Source organism: Neoarius graeffei, chromosome 3 (assembly GCF_027579695.1).
Source record: "Neoarius graeffei isolate fNeoGra1 chromosome 3, fNeoGra1.pri, whole genome shotgun sequence".
Taxonomy (NCBI): domain Eukaryota; kingdom Metazoa; phylum Chordata; class Actinopteri; order Siluriformes; family Ariidae; genus Neoarius; species Neoarius graeffei.
In genome coordinates, this window is record NC_083571.1 from 114,231,796 (window position 1) to 114,248,964 (window position 17,169).

The following is a 17,169-nucleotide window of genomic DNA, read 5'->3' on the forward strand; positions in this document are numbered from 1 at the left end:
AAGAAAAAAGGCACTCCAGTAAAACACACTCATCACGTCCTGTTGAAATCTAAATAAAACTAAATCCTGACTCTATTCAAAATACAGAACAACAAAATTGACGATATTTAAAGGACTGGTCAGAAAACCAACCACCGAGTTTATAGCGATTTTCCAATAATTTCAACTTTTAATGTATTAACGAGCATATGGATTTTATTTTACAGAATATTTTCAAAATCTAGCACACTCCTGCTGGTTTTTCCAAAATTACCTACACTGTCAGAAATACAGGGATGAGAATGGGACATTTAAAAAAAAAAAAACTGAAATGTCTGCCAAGGACAGACATAACGCACGCAAAGCGTGCATGGGGGGTTTCAAAGGGGGGTGCGCCTTATATATGAATGTTTTCAAATTCAATGATGGTTTAAAATGTTTATAAACTTTAAGATAACAAATATATAATCGTGAGTGATAATGGAGGTAACCGTAACGATGTATTAGATTCCTCCTGACTCTATCTTTGACAATTTAAGTAAAACGTACCTTTGTGCTTTTTTGTTTTGATGTGCTCCTGGATGTTTCTAGCTCCTCTGTTTCCATAATTGATCGTATCTGAGCACAGAATACACAGAACCTTTCCCGGCACGTCCACTTTTCGGATATGTTCCGTCAGGCACGTCGTCACAATTTGTGTCCCTATCTGCACGGTAACGCTACTATCGAGCCATGCCCATCGGAAACAGTTCTTTATCCCGTTTGATTTATCGATTTCCCTGGCAGAGCCCTGGTGGGGGCCCAGGGGGCGGGAGCTAATGATTTTTGGCCATTTTTTTTTTTTTTACCCCAAAACCATTAATTTTATCAGCAAATGTTGCAATGTATTTGGAAATAAATTCCCCTTCTTGGTGGACTCCCAGGTGAAAATGATTAATATGGGACAAGAGACTTGTTTTTAATCAATTCACATTTGATGATTTCAAAAAAATCAATGCACCTTTTAATATAAACGAGCTCTACAGTATTATATTTCTGCATTTTTGCTATTCATGTCTTTGAATACTCTAATCCTTTACAATGAAGTGCAAACCAGAAAAAAGTTCAATCATATAATTCTCTTAAGCTTTCTTCTGGTGTTCTCATGGTAGCAGGAGCTCTTGCATATTAAGCAGGCAACATTCAACATCACTCATGACTTCCCTTTCAACTGTTGTGTGTACTAACGAGGTTTTATCTGGACAGGATGTTGTGTAATGTAATGTATATACCATATGGTCAATCTGAAGATCAAGATGGTGATTTTGAATTAAAGAACAGGCATGTACAATGGGCATTACATATTGGAAATTTTTTTAAAATCAAAAACTAAGTTCATCTCGGCCTAAAAAATTTGGGCAGACGCTCCCGCGCGGCACATGCCAGCAATTCCCCCCCGTCCCCCTATGAAATGAGCAATAAGTAGGAGAGTTATACACGGTATCATACCTAAAATTGTATCAGAAATATAGATACGATACTATGATTCTCCCCAACATGCTACATTAGATAAGGGTCAGTCCATGAAATGGGGTTACCAAAATGTGACAGAGGGAGTCACTTAAAACAATTTACAACTGAAAACAACTTTTATTTCCATGAAGCATTGACCATATAAGAAAATATAAACATAGTTGTTAAGATAACTCCTGCTCTACAATGTATGATAAAATCCATAAATATTTACCCGGTTGCTAATGTAACAAGGACACGAACAAGCTTTTAAAAATAAAGGAAAAATATTGATAAAATCAATTTTTTGCTTTTATTTGCTTACTTTAAAACACAGAATAAGAATTCATTAGAAATATTAGTTCAACATCATAAACACTGAAAATATGAAATACCAGTATTTCACAAACTTCATAAAATCTCTAAGATTTGAACAATAACAACAGTCATTAACAGGAAACAGTTTCATCCTATATGGGGTAAATGAGATTATTGAATTCATTACTTTACTTAGTCACACTTATATCTGCGCTTCTCTAGAGCACGTGTTGTGGTGTGTGAGATCCCGCGAGAAGTTCTCTCGTGTCAGTTCAGCTGACCTAGATTGAGTAAATAGGTCTCGCAGGTTGTGAACGAACCAGGAAGTGAGTGGACGCTAAGTTAGGATGTGAGAAAAAACATCGATAATTTCTTTTATTGCCGTTTGTTTAAATTTCTTTCTACCTACATCGTTTTATAGTATATTCTTCTTTATATTAAAAACATCAATCATGATTTCAACTCGTTTTATCATTTTTTATAAGCCTGGTTTCTAACGTAACACGGTAGGACACCACAATTTTACGTTCACAACCTATTTTTAGTGGATGAATTCGAAGCTAAATAGTTTATAGAACCTTCTTAACTTTATTATGTGAGTGTAAAACTAAATTGCAAGTACCATGAAACTAATTTTATTGAAATTCTCAAAGTAATGAAGGTTTATTTAAGCTCGAAGTCAGCAAATATTCCATGTCACAAAAAACGTGTCATCCATGTCCAGTCACAGGGGAAGAAAATGTTTCACATTTCTTTATTTCAAAAGAAAACTTCATTTTTTAAAATTTTTTATTTCTTCAAACAATATTTATGGATAATCTGCTAAATATTTCTTTAAATCATGGAAATTAAAGATGAAATGATTATGTAAACCCGGACCAATGAAAAGTAACATCATTTCATGGACTGACCCATAAGCTAACCCCATTTATAAAAGATACACGCTTATATATAACGTGTATTTGATATATATGTGATATGATGTATATTCATACATTGTTACTTTACGGAAATCTTCAATAAATTTGGTCCTTTCATGACAGCCTGTTGTTGACCTAAATATAATGCACATGAAATGACACTCCTCACCTCAACATGTCCTTTACAATCATTTAAGCCACCATGGGCAATGCTGAAACCACTGCTGCAAACAGTACATCACGCGAAACTGTCATTATTTTTGACCCTTATTAGACAGGGAGATTCTTTTGCATAATCTGAGCTGAAGTGGGTTTTGTATTTTGGTTTTTTGGGGCGCGCGCTCTCTCTCTGCCATGACGATCCTGTAGGCTGCACTGACTCAACTGAAAACTTCGGTCCTCAAGAAAAGGGATAAAAGCCCGCCCACACTGAAAGCTGATTGGCTTATTTTGCTGAGTAACCCAATCAGGATGCTCTTTGTCTAGCATGCGCTACATGAACAGGCACACGCGCAGTCTCTCTCTCGCGCTCCCCGTCATATGCGCACATTCTAAGATGCGCGATGCAGACATTAATGTTTCGCGTGCACACGCTTGCTCGCTTGCTCTAGATTCCGGGAGATATTCTTCAATTTGCGGGCATCAGGGAGCCGCTATCAATATGCAGGAGACTGCCGGAACTTCCGGGAGACTCGGGATGTCTGCGTTATAAGGTGACCACAGATCGTTAACCATACACACACACACACACACCGAACCCCCCCCCCCGAAATTTTTAGGAGTCCATTTCTGTCCCCCAAGGTACAGTCTACAGTACACTAACGTACCCCCGAGGGCTCATTATTGGACCTCAAGGTAATCATGTGTACCTTTTCAGGGCCAAAAAGGTACACATGTTCCCAAGCAGTATATAAAAGGTATACAAACAAGTACCTTAGAGAGTACTGTTTTTTTTCCCCCCCTCTCTCTCTCTCTCCCCAAATCTGTCCTTCTGAGTTACATGTCGGTCCTGGAATCGAGATGCTGAACCTCTTCTGCTCTTCTACTTTTAATTTATTAACAACCATATGGATTTTATTTTATGGAATGTCCGTGACGCTCCAGTCTTCAAGACACAGGAGTTTGCGCTTTCCACTTTCTCAATAGATCATAAGAAGAATTCCCCCCCCCGACACCCAGTTATTTTCATTTCGTGACTGAAAGCTACTGAACTCAAAATCGCAGACTTCCAATTTTTTTCCCCCGAAAAGAACAATTCATGAATTTATCTCCAAGTGGGCCTAAATTCACCGCTATTTTTTCCTGCTTCCCCATGACCCAATACAAGATACTACATCATGCATCACGTGGTGGGCTTTCCCCGTTCACGCAAGGCATTGTGGGATACAAATTTGAAACAGGAGAGAAAAATGGAGGACGTGAGTGTGCGAATGAAACGTGAAAGAGCGACTACAGTAACGGAAAGAAAGCGAGAAGAAAAGACGTTATGTTATATACGAAGGAAAGGAAACGCAGGACCAAGCTAATAAATATGGGCGCTCAGCGAGCACCTCGGTGTGATCAGCTGTTCGTTTAGCGACAGAATGATGGAACTGTCAGTGCACGCTCAAAGGTAAACCTGTAGATGGCAGTAATGCAACACTGTGGATGCCAGCTGCTGTAAAACCCAAAAGAAGGTAAACCTGCGCATGCGCACACGGACTTCCTCTGTCTGCTTGACTGCATGAAGCGAGCGATTTCATGCACATTATTTGCTTTAATCCCCTCAAATTAAATAACTTCCCAGCCACAGAATGGCCTGATATTTTAAAATATTACAAAAATAAAACATGTATCACAATCACCACATTTCAGAGAGAACTAAATTTCACCGATTTTATGAAATCGAAAGGCCGTCTAGCTTTAAATTAAACAAAAAAAAAAAACACACCTTTTTTGAGGGCTCATTAACTAGAGACAGAATGAAAAAGGAGAGCCTGGTGAAGGAAAAAAAAATTGCATACAGCTACACTAACAAGGACTACAGGAACAAACTCCTTCCATTAGGTTTTCTCCGCCTACACAGACGGTCTGTGCCGGCTACTCAATCACAGAAAATAAAATAAAATAAAACCTTGCCTTTCAAACGTTCAAGCGATTTATATCGTCTCCGCTGCCCATAATTCGCTGCAAATCCATTTACTCCACCACAAAATTGTCTTTGATTTGGGTCGAGCATGACCGGAAGTGACGCCATGTTGGATTGGCCGAGCCAGACCACGTGACCACACAGTAGCGTATGTAGTTATATGTTACAGAGCCAGGCAACGTACTACAGAGGGGAACTGAGAAAGCCAAGCGCGCACACAGCTGGAGGGAAATTTCATACAGATTTTGCAAATGTTTTACAGGGAAATGGTTAATAATGTATTAGCCGAGAGCGCACCAGACGGCATGCAAATTTCAAAGTTTTTTGTCGTCATTCATCACTACGCTTACATTATGTGAAAAAGCTGTTACTCCAGGAACGATAACACACTCAAATGTGTGCATTAATGTAAATCTGTCATTTATGATAATGGGTACAATAATTATAACAGAGCTTTGTTCTAGACCAGGGGCTTTCAAAGTGTGGGAGAGTCAGCCCCCCCCCCCGGAGAGCAAATAAACAACAGCGCCCCCCCCTTTACAATTTTTGTTGTTGCTATACTTAAAGGCGTCACGCAGTGGCAATAAAAGTTGCATTATTCTGCACCAGAATGCTTTCGAGATTCGAAATAAATTGACCGTCGATTTTTCAAAAGCTTCCCATGGTTGTAATCGGTCCTTATTTGATCATGCCCATCACTTGAAATTTTCCGCGTTCGCAGCGCCCCCTCTCGGTCAATGGAACAGCTGCGTGACGTCATACCAGTAACCACTCGGTGCAGTTGCAATGACGGACACACCAGAAAATAGGAGCGATGCTGAGGAAATTAGCTTTGATTTTACCGATACAGAAGAAGAAAATGGCCCACAAGTAGAGATTTTGACAGCTGAATGTCCTGGTGGTATCCAGCCTTACAGATCTGAACCTGAGCGCTCATCTTCAGAAGAAAATGAGGACAGTTCTGACGACGACAGAAACGAAGACGAGAATGAAAACCGGCGACTTGAAGACTTGTTTTGGTTGGTTTCTCTGACTAAATCACTACTTGTGTGTATTTTTAAAGACCATTTCACTTGAATTAGAATGCTGTGTGATTTAATCTATGATTATGTGTAATACTGATAGCTGTAGGGGGTGAAAGTATAGCTAGAAAGATTGAATTCTAGCAACTTGACAGCTTGCGATCTCGCGAAATGCAGTGGGCCTTCTGATACAGTAGACCCCTTGATATTCCAGTTTTCATCATTTTCCTTTTATTGCGGTTGATTTTAACTTGATATTCAGTATGTTATAGGCTGGGAGTATTGAGCTTTGTATTGTATTGTTTAGTAAACGTACAATCGTCAGTAATAAGTGATAATTATTAGTTAAAGGCAGCTCTGTGGCATAAATCTTTCAATTAATCTTCTGTCATCCATTTGCTAAAATTATGTGCCACATATGTTATCAAGACAACACTTCATGTGACAAAGAAAGATATGACAAATACATAAATGTATGAAAATCATTTTGTACAATTAATGATTGATACATAGAAACACTTAAAACATGTGTGTGGCAGCGGGGGCGTGGTCAAGCGCCGGTCTGTGACAGGAGGGCGGAGCCAGGGAAGGCGAGTGGCAGAAATCACTACACCTGACGGTAATTAACCTGTGTTTTGTGTGTTTTCCCAGTAACCGCGCCCTATTTAAGGAGGCAGAGCTCATCCCGGGACAAGAACACAGTGTTTCGCTGTCAGATTAAAACTGGCGGTTATACTGAAAAGTCTGGCAATAAAAAGCCTATTTGCATCTGAAGCGTTGTCCTGCCGTCCTCTGTGCTCCACCCACACTTCAGAGAGCTCTACAGTGGTGCCAAAACCCGGGACAAGGTGGAGCACCAACCTCGCAGCCCCATGGAATCCTCCCCGTTCGCGGACCTGGTCCACGCCCTCGCCACGGCTCAGCAAAGCCAGCACCAGGCGCTCGTCACGCTCCGAAAGGAGCAAGAGCGGCGCTTCGAAGCCCTGGTGCTGGCCCAGCAGGAAGATCGCGAGGCGCTCCGGCATCTCCTCGCGTCGGCGGGGTCCACCAGCGCCCCGGCCGCGGGCCCGTCTCCCCTCACCGTGACCAAGATGGGCCCGCAGGACGACCCCGAGGCGTTTCTCACATTGTTCGAGCAGGTCGCCGAAGCCTCGGGGTGGCCGATGGAGCGGCGCGCCTCCTCCCCCTCCTGACGGGAGAGGCGCAGCTGGCCGCGCTATAACTCCCCGCCAACCGCCGGCTGGCCTACGCGGACCTTCACCGGGCCGTCCTCCGCGGCGGTTGGCGGGGAGTTATAGCGCGGCCAGCTGCGCCTCTCCCGTCAGGAGGGGGAGGAGGCGCGCCGCGCGCTGCTCCATCGGCCACCCCGAGGCTTCTGCGACCTGCTCGAACAATGTGAGAAACGCCTCGGGGTCGTCCTGCGGGCCCATCTTGGTCACGGTGAGGGGAGACGGGCCCGCGGCCGGGGCGCTGGTGGACCCCGCCGACGCGAGGAGATGCCGGAGCGCCTCGCGATCTTCCTGCTTGGCCAGCACCAGGGCTTCGAAGCGCCGCTCTTGCTCCTTTCGGAGCGTGACGAGCGCCTGGTGCTGGCTTTGCTGAGCCGTGGCGAGGGCGTGGACCAGGTCCGCGAACGGGGAGGATTCCATGGGGCTGCGAGGTTGGTGCTCCACCTTGTCCCGGGTTTTGGCACCACTGTAGAGCTCTCTGAAGTGTGGGTGGAGCACAGAGGACGGCAGGACAACGCTTCAGATGCAAATAGGCTTTTTATTGCCAGACTTTTCAGTATAACCGCCAGTTTTAATCTGACAGCGAAACACACTGTGTTCTTGTCCCGGGATGAGCTCTGCCTCCTTAAATAGGGCGCGGTTACTGGGAAAACACACAAAACACAGGTTAATTACCGTCAGGTGTAGTGATTTCTGCCACTCGCCTTCCCTGGCTCCGCCCTCCTGTCACAGACCGGCGCTTGACCACGCCCCCGCTGCCACAATGTGTTTTTAAAAAAAATAATTTTTTTTCTATCAATACCTAGCCATGACCTTGAAATCAGATCCATTGATAACAAAAGTCACAAATAGTGTTGTGTTCGTTGTTACAGCCAAACACAATACACCGATTAGGCATTTTGTATCACAGAATATTAATACATCATTTCATAGTGTTTTGAGTGTTCAAAACTATCCACAAACTGAATAAATCCACAAAATCCGCAATGTAAACAACTCTGGTAAACGCACGCTATAGAGAAAACACGGTGACAGGCCAGCATCACCCAAGGGAGGTTACTGGTATGACGTCACACACAAGTTGACCTAGTTAACGGCTGGCTGCCTAAATTTGGCTGTGCGCATCAACTTTAAATGCTTGTAGCGGGCGCATCGTGACACTGAGATCGCGGGAAACAGAGGGGCTTGAATAACCCACCAAACCCGACATTTTGACACATGATATAGCCTGATTGCTGAAATTACCGCACGACGCCTTTAATGTTCCATTCGTATTTTTAAAAAATGGTTGTTGTACACATTTTTATTTTTCTCTTTTTCACATTTTAAACATCTGTGCTTTTTAAAACATTCTGTTTTACACATTTTAAACATCTCATAGCATCGTTAGCTAGCACCTCTTGGCAGACAACACACTGTGGCAGTGGAGCATCTTCAGATCCAGTCCATGAAAATCCAAACTTTAAATAATCGTGGTCATACTTCCTTCTTTTTTCAGTCCCCCCAGGATTCCGCGGGCCTTTTTTGTGATTGTTGCGGGCTAAAATGTCTGATGTTGCGGGGGTTTTCCAAAAAATTGCGATGAAAGTTGCGGTGTTTTTTAGGTTTTTGTTGCGATTACATTGCGGGAGGAAGTGAAAGTTGCGAGAAATTGTTGCGATTTTCTCTTTTTGTGATTAAAATTGAGTGATATGTTAAATATTAAGTTATTACTGAAAAACTATTGATTAAAAAAACAGACACTGAGAAATGGTCCTATAAACAACTTTACCACTATAAAAGATTACCAGGACTACAAAAATGCAGAAAAATAGGCTTTACTTATCCAAATGCTCCTGTTGGTTCAAAAGTTAAAGTGCAGAGAACCTCACAGCACAACATGAAGTTCCCTTAAAATATAATATAAATGCCTCAGCTTTCATGTAAGAAAAAAAACTATTAATACTAGTACTGTGTGCAGGCAGTCTCTCCTGAAGACTAAATTAAACAATTATAAACTAATAAAATAAATGGCTCAGGCTTCATAGAAGAAAAAAACAATTTGAACAGAATCTCACAGTATGATGCTGAAGCTGCCTAAACAATGGAAAATAAAATACCATTTTGGCAAAAATGTTGGCATCCATTAATTTCTTGTATTAAGTAAAAAAAAATAAAGTGCACACAGTCCTTCACTGTAAACATAACACACTTTCAGTAACAGAATTTAAGCCTACATAAACACTGACTCGCACATCATGCAGTGTTGCCAGATACTTCTGACGTTTTCCAGCCCAAAATATGTTCAAAACCCGCCAAAATGCACTTGAAACCGCCCAATCTGGCAACACTGCGCGCATGCTGCTTCTCTTGAACGTATACACGGAAGTAAGGCGGAAGGTAGTTTGTCGACGTCACCTGAAGACGACGCCAACGATTGATCAAATTTGCGGGAAAGTTGCGGTGATTGGATATAATCGCAACACCGCCCTGAATTCGCGGGGATTGGTTGAATTTGCGTTGAAGTTGCAAATCGCAACATCCTGGAGGCTCTGGTTTTTTTTGCTTAGCCCAGACTCTGTCTCCTCACTCACTGTAGCTTTAGGTACTAAAAATCGATCCATTTTGTCTCCGGTAAAGGCTAGCTGAAGTTCGCTAAATGTCCGCAATAGTAACTTATTCTGGTTTATTTTTCCTCATGTTGCGCCCCCCCCGAAGAACTCTGGCGCCCCCCAGGGGAGGCGCGCCCCACACTTTGAAAAGCCCTGTTCTAGAAAATTAAACACCTTCTGATTCAATAATTAAACTGTGCTGTGGGAGACATCACTAATCAACACCTCTGAACAGAAAATAGATTCGACTGTTATTCAGGAATGACATCATCGCGCATGCACGCACCATATGAAGGCTGCTTGAAATTCCAGCACCCCGATGTGGAGCATGTTTGTGATTTATACAGAGAGAGATTGCTTCTCATCATCTCACACAAAATCATAATTATTACAAAACATCCTACAGCAACACGACATACCAGACATGGGAGAGAGGGGGAAAAAATAAACTTATCCCAGCAGAGCAGGGAAAAGGAAGCACAGATTTGACGGGTTTTACATCGTCTCTCACGTTAACATTACAAAATACTGATTCAAGCATGTTCTGAAAATAACAGCTTTTTGGACAAACAAAAACGGCACGTGTACCTTGGTAATCCTCAGGCTTATGCTTGTTAGCACCAAAGATCTTGATGGTGGGAAAACCACGGACTCCATACTGGCCTCCCAGTGATTTGTGCTGGTCGGCATCAACAGCACCCACTTGAACGACACCCTGTTGGTTTACAGAACACAGACTCAAATTTAAAAATGTGGCAAATGAGAAATCCTTCTGCAATTGTGCTTTACAGACCAGACACAGATGCTGTAGTCGAGTCACTAAACCTCGAGTCCAAGTTATTAAAGAAAACGGACTCCGAGTCCAAGACTCCACCCGCGCCATGTGACGATGTCTGTTTCAGCGCCATTAACGTTAGTTTGTTCCTGAACATGGCGTATGAACAGGTGAATGTGCTTCTCTTTATCAGGGAGTGTGAAGTATTCTGTCAGAGATGGCTGGGAGACAGATGCGAGTGCAGAAGGTGTGTTTATTAATACAAGTGAAGGCGGTAAATAATCCAGAACGGCAGGAAAAATCGTAAAACGGTGAAACAGGCGATAGCCTGTTTGTGCCTCAGGAACCCAAACAAGGAAATAAGGCTCGGTAATGTGTCAGCAAAGCAGCTCAATACTTCGCCAAGTGTGTTTTCACATAGGGGTGCTGATTGCGCCTTAATCCTGTGCAGGTGCGAGTCATTTACGGCGCGTGTACGAGAGTCCGCTTGGTGCATGCGCTGTCCGGAGCGCGCCCGAGAGTCTATCTGATGCATGCGTCAAGACGTAGGTGTGACACTCTTAAGGCCTCTGCATGCTCTTGCGACAAGGCTTTCGCAGATAGCTTTTCGCAGACAATTGTAATTTATCGTTGAGTGGGGAGTAACAGGCGTGCGCGATGTTATTCACCGCCACAACGCAAGGGGGCACGAAGTCGCGAAATCACTAGGAGTAGTTGGTGGGTGTGGTTAGTGGAGTGTTTATCCTCCGGTTACTTATAATGACTAGAACTGGAGTCGTATAGATGTCCGTACTTCCTCACTTCCTCGATCAACCGCTCTTCGTGCTGCTCCATCTTCGCTCGTGTTTTTAAAAATGGCGGTCGTGAAAACAAACCAAACCGGGAAAGTAGGGAAGCGGAAGTGCGTGTACAGCGGATGTAGAGTGGACCAATCAGAGCCCTCGTCTGCAACGCTGTCTGCGGTGGTCACAATTTTTGGGAGGTGTGCGCAGAGCGTCTGCGAGGGGGGGGGGGGGGGGGGGGGGCTTCGCAGACACCATCTGCGAGAACTGGGTTGTCAGCATAAATTGGCCTTTACATGAAATTAGTATAAAATTAATGCAAATATAAATATCTTATGCCAAATTATTATGGTGTTACAAAAAATAAAGAAAAAAAATCCAAGTCCTCGTCTCCAATTTACGAGACCAAATGCAGTTCACGCACGAGTCTGAGTCGAGTCACAGGTCCTTAAAATTAGGGCACGAGTCGGACTCGAGTACTACAAGCCTGTTTCAAACAAAGATCACTTAAGCTTTCAATCTTGACTTTGCGGTCATTGTTGTGAACGGTCTCAGCTTATTTCATTACTCAATAACCTGGCCTTACAACGAAGCACAGAGACTCAATGAGAAAAGAAAAACAGCCTAGGAAAAAATAAATAAAATAAAAGCTGTGCTAGAACACATGTACATCAATATACTGTATATTAAACTTTACCTTCAAAGCCGTGGCTGCTTTCTTCCATTCTGGGACCAGGTTCTGGCAGTGTCCGCACCTTTTCAAGAAATTATACAACTTAATGAAGCACAGAATCAGAATTAAAAAAAAAAAAAAAACCTCAATGTTAGGCACATAAACACCATTTAAACAAATTCATCACTGTGACTCAAAATTAGAGCTGGACGTCCTTGTGGTGATTGTAATATGTTTATTTCTGTAATATCTCAAAATATCAGGCCATTCTGTGGCTGGGAAGTTATTTAATTTAAGCGGATTAAAGCAAATAATGTGCATGAAATCGCTCGCTTTGTGCAGTCAAGCAGACAGAGGAAGTCCGTGTGCGCATGCGCAGGTTTACCTTCTTCTTTTGGGTTTTACGGCAGCTGGCATCCACAGTGTTGCATTACTGCCATCTACAGGTTTCCCTTTGAGCGTGCACTGACAGTTCCATCATTCTGTCGCTAAACGAACAGCTGATCACACCGAGGTGCTCGCTGAGCGCCCATATTTATTAGTTTGGTCCTGCGTTTCCTTTCCTTCGTATAGAACATAACGTCTTTTCTTCTTGCTTTCTTTCCGTTACTGTAGTCGGTCTTTCACGTTTCATTCGCACACTCACGTCCTCCATTTTTCTCTCCTGTTTCAAATTTGTATCCCACAATGCCTTGCGTGAACGGGGAAAGCCCACCACGTGATGTGATGTGATGTGATGCATGACGTAGCATTGGGTCATGGTGAAGCAGGAAAAAATAACGGAGAATTTAGGGCCATGTGATGTTAATTCGTTAATTGTATTTAAAAAATAAAAACTGGAAGTCCGCGATTCGAATTCAGTAGCTTTCGGTCACTAAACAAAAATAATTGGGTGTCGGGGAAAATTCTTTTTATGATCTACACTTGAAAAATCTGAAAGGCGGTCTAGCTTTAAGGATCCATATACATGTTGAAATTGTGGAAGGATATAAGCACTGTCCTTCTCAACTCACCAGGGGGCATAAAACTCCACCAGCCACAAACTGTCACTCTGCAGAACCTCCTTGTTGAAGTTTGAAGGATTGAGCTCGATCACATCGTCACTAGCAGAGTAGAGTCCATGGATGGAGAGGACCATCAAGGAGCACACCAGCACACCTGAAAGCATAAGCAGTAAGTTAGGTCTCATTCACAAATATTCAGCTTTAACGCTGGCATGGATGGAACGTTTGGTCTTTGTGCTAACAAGAGTGACTAAAAGTACACACAAGCTCGAGAAGGAGAAACCTTCATGCAGTTCCAGAGCCAATTACTTGCATCACCAGGGTGTTGTGCTGGTCTCATACAGCTTGCACATGGATTGTACTCAAAGGTTTAACGACGGGACTTTACACTCGTTTTTGGTTAACCAGATAAGGGACTGGTTGCTGTATTATGTTTTGCTGGTTTTATGTTTCACAAGCTGTTTTCATTTCCTTCAAGGGTCCACAAGATGTTCATTTACACTTGTCGACTTTTGCAAACATGTGAACAGCTCTGTCTTTCTACTGTATAATGGTGTGAAGGATCACACTGAAATCTGTCTCGAATGCAGATTAACTGGGCGAATTTACACCTGAATTTCATGCGGACGGATCCCTATTCAGATATAAACCTGACAAAGAGAACTCGGACCTCTCTACTGTATGGTTCTGTTCATAACCCTAGTCCTCCTGTAACTTTTGCACCATCAGAGCTTATTTATTTTTTTACTGTCAGTCACTTTACACCATTAGAACTTTTTATTTATTTATCTTCCATTCAATACTGCCATTTTTGCACAGCATCACAATTTTTGTTTTCAGGACTATTAATGCACAGTCACATGTACAACGCACATTTTTATCTGTAGATCGTATCGGTCGGCTTGTCCTTGGGATTTTTCCCCCCTTCAAACTCTGTTATACAGTACGTCTCTTTTCATGTTTTTAACATGCTGCTGTAATGTTATCGATCCCAACCTGGGAAATTAAGTTAATCTTTATCTATCTGAACACATAGGGTTGGTTTGGAGAGGAGAGAGATCAGCCATGAACAGAGCTCGACATGAAGGACTGCCCGATTGCCCGGGAAAAGTGAAACACACATTCGGGCAAGTTGGAATGAGCATATATTACGAACTAGCACCACAAAAATTAGGCTTTTTGAGCTTTTATTTCAGTTCCTAAAAGCGTCCTTCACTATGTATCCGCCATCATGTCTTGGCTGTTTTCTTCGTCTCGGTTTCATTTATTTTATATCCCCCCGCTGTTGTAGTACGGTACGTGTACTGTTTATAGACCCCTTGTGCATGACTTCACGCATCACGTAATAATCACAGCTGGGGTCAGACAGACACCGTCTTTCATGCAAGCAGCTTAATCTGTCTTCAATATGGTTAATTTTTGCGTGTTCAAACAGAGAAGTAGATAAAAGGAATCATCGTCTCCCCGCTATCAAGAAAAATGTTCAATAGAAGCAAATGCTTCAAGAACAATGAGGAAATGAGCGGTTAAAGAATACGACGAGAGAAGCTCAGCCTGAAAACGCCAGAGAAATTCACGATTGTATTTAAAATGTATTTTACGAAAACAAAAATCAGAAGTGAGGATGGAGGAGTTTGCTTAAGAGTCAGCACTGTCATGAAAGCGTGTGATTTTCTTACAGGTGAAGCCACTTCCTTATTCGACACAGAAAACCCAGATTGGTTTCAAACAACTCGGGCATAAAAAACTCAATTATGTGCAATTAATATAGTGGTTTCAAACAACTCGGGCATAAAAAACTCAATTATGTGCAATTAATATAGGCCCTAAACTATTTTTATGCATACTTTTATATATAAAATTTATGTATACGTGTGTATATACACAGTCTACCTGTAATGTGCAATTTTTCTGAGTCTCTCAATAAGGCAATTTTTCTATACTTTTTCACGGTAGATAATGCAAATAGCCCTCTGTATTTAATCCTTCATTTGTCTAATTTTTATTTCAGTTTTATTTGTTATCTGTTTGACATTTTCTTGCTACTGTAACACGTGAATTTCCCCGATGTGGGATGAATAAAGTGAATCTAATCTAATCTAATCTAACAAGGAGCGACATGTGCAATAAATCCTGAAAGAACAGAACAGATTAAGAGCAGAGAGAGCTGGAGCTTTGTTTCTGGTATCAGAGGAACACAGTCCTGTGCAAAATATTTATATATCAGGTTTTGGGTTTTTTTTTAATATAACATCCACCTCTGCATTATGACAGACCGGCTGCACTGATTCAGTTACAGGTTGCCAGGTCTGTATAAAACATCCAGAGCTTAAACAAATTTTAAACTCAAACATTATCCTGTCTGTCATGACGCAGCACAGGGTGTTTTTTTTTTTTTTTTTAAACCTAGAGGTGGATGATATGCAACAAAAAAAACCCTCAAACGCAGTACTGTTCAAAAGTCTTGGCACCCTATGGCTTTCTTCATACAAACTTTGCTATAGATTTCTGTTTTATGATTTCTACACAACACACACTGAACTTTACAACAGCTGCACGCATGTGAAATGTGAAATAGAAATAAATCGACTAAAGCAGGAAAAATTAATTCTTTTGGATGAAAAATTGTCCTTTACAAGTAACCAATAACCAAACTCCAACTCAATGTGTGATCTTCAGTTTATGTTGCAATTCACAACTATTCTATGGTTTTCGCGTATGATTAGAGCCCCAGGGCAGTGGGTTTAAAAGTTAACACCAAGCCCTGATGACCTGAAATCAGATCATAATTAAAGGAAAATGACACCTCATTACAAAACATCAGCAAGACTTTAATCCATTCTACTTCCATTACTGACATGAAAAACATATAAACACTGGCACAGCGATCAGACATAAAACCACATTTAATATTTCACCTAAAGTAGCCTGTCAGATGCTCCATCACTAGCAAACAAACTAGCATTTCAGTCCCTTATTTACAGAAATAACACTTTACTTCACATCAGCTCTCGGGTCTCAGTCACTGAGGATTTTGTTGACATTTCTTCATAAATTTGAGCTCAGAATCACTTATTCACAGATATTATTGCGATAATAATAATAAAAGCAGTAATTCAGTCATTTTAATTTACATTCAGGAAATCACATCAGCTCAGAACCCCCAATTAGCCACTTGCTAATTAGCCGGATAGCTTTCATTTTGTCCATAAAGACCTTTAATAGTTCTCTCATTCCTCTGTCGCGTTCACAACCCAAAACTACAAGTGCATTAATTCACTGAGACGCTTCTTACCCAAAACAGCTCGCATGTTTATTTCCAGAGCGCCGCTGACACTTTAAACTCCTCACACACTCTCACACTCTCTCTTTACCTCAGGACCATAAAGCGCTCGCACCAGCTCACCGTGGCCCGCGCTGATTGGCTCTCCCAAGCCCACGGCCAATCACAGCCAATCACCTCCCGCCGTGTAGTTTTGAAAGGCGGAGAACTACGGGGAGCCAAAGAGGACAAACCTCCTGAGCAGGAACGGCGAATTTCCTCTTCGCCTTGTTGCTATGCAAAAATTAGTAACAGTGACGTCACGCTTTTGAGACACGTGTCTTATTTGACGGTGATATTACACAGAACACACATCAGCTTTACGGAACAAACACCAGGGGCGGAGCCTGTGTCATTTTTCTAACCTTTTTTTTTTGTGGTTAGCACCGTCACCTCACAGCAAGAAGGTTCTGGGTTTGAGCCCAGCAGCCGGCAAGGGCCTTTCTGTGTGGAGTTTGTATGTTGTCTCTATTGGCCCTTTTTCAGCTCGCTTCAGCCCGACACGGCTCGCGTTTCGACTACCAAAAACCAGCACGACTCGGCTCGCTTCAGCCCTGCTTAGCCCCTAAAACTCGCACCGTTTTGGAGTGGGGCTGAAGCGAGCCAAAGCGAGCCGAGTGAGGTTGGGGGCGTGAGCAGACACTCCTCTGTGCACTGATTGGTGAGGAGGAGTGTCCTCACATGCCCACACACGCCCCGCGAGCGCGCTGGGATCTGTAAATACCGCAAACCCGGAAGAAGGAGAATTACGAATTACGAGAATTTCTGAAGCCTTATGCGCCTCGCCTCATCTATACGCTCTTGTCAGTATCTGTTGGCGTTGTCGGTGACAACAAGCCACAGAACCAAGACCAGCAACACTAACGACTCCATGTCCTCCATGTTTATTGTTTACTATTCGGGTCGTGAGACTACCGCTTAAAAGCTCACTGATG

At 42.5% G+C, this 17,169-nt stretch overlaps 1 protein-coding gene across 1 annotated transcript in view; it reads right to left on the bottom strand.

Moving 5' to 3' along the window:
- The window catches only part of pdia6 (protein disulfide isomerase family A, member 6), a 33,656-nt gene extending 17,332 nt beyond the window's left edge, over positions 1-16,324 (bottom strand). The window contains exons 1-4 of the mRNA XM_060917936.1: positions 16,208-16,324; positions 12,922-13,066; positions 11,933-11,990; positions 10,267-10,393 (exon numbers count right to left, since the gene is read on the bottom strand). Of these exons, the coding sequence (XP_060773919.1) occupies positions 10,267-10,393; positions 11,933-11,990; positions 12,922-13,066; positions 16,208-16,223 (346 nt within the window). The 5' untranslated portion in view covers positions 16,224-16,324. The remainder of the gene's footprint in view (positions 1-10,266; positions 10,394-11,932; positions 11,991-12,921; positions 13,067-16,207) is intronic.
- Between the last annotated feature and the right edge of the window lie 845 nt (positions 16,325-17,169).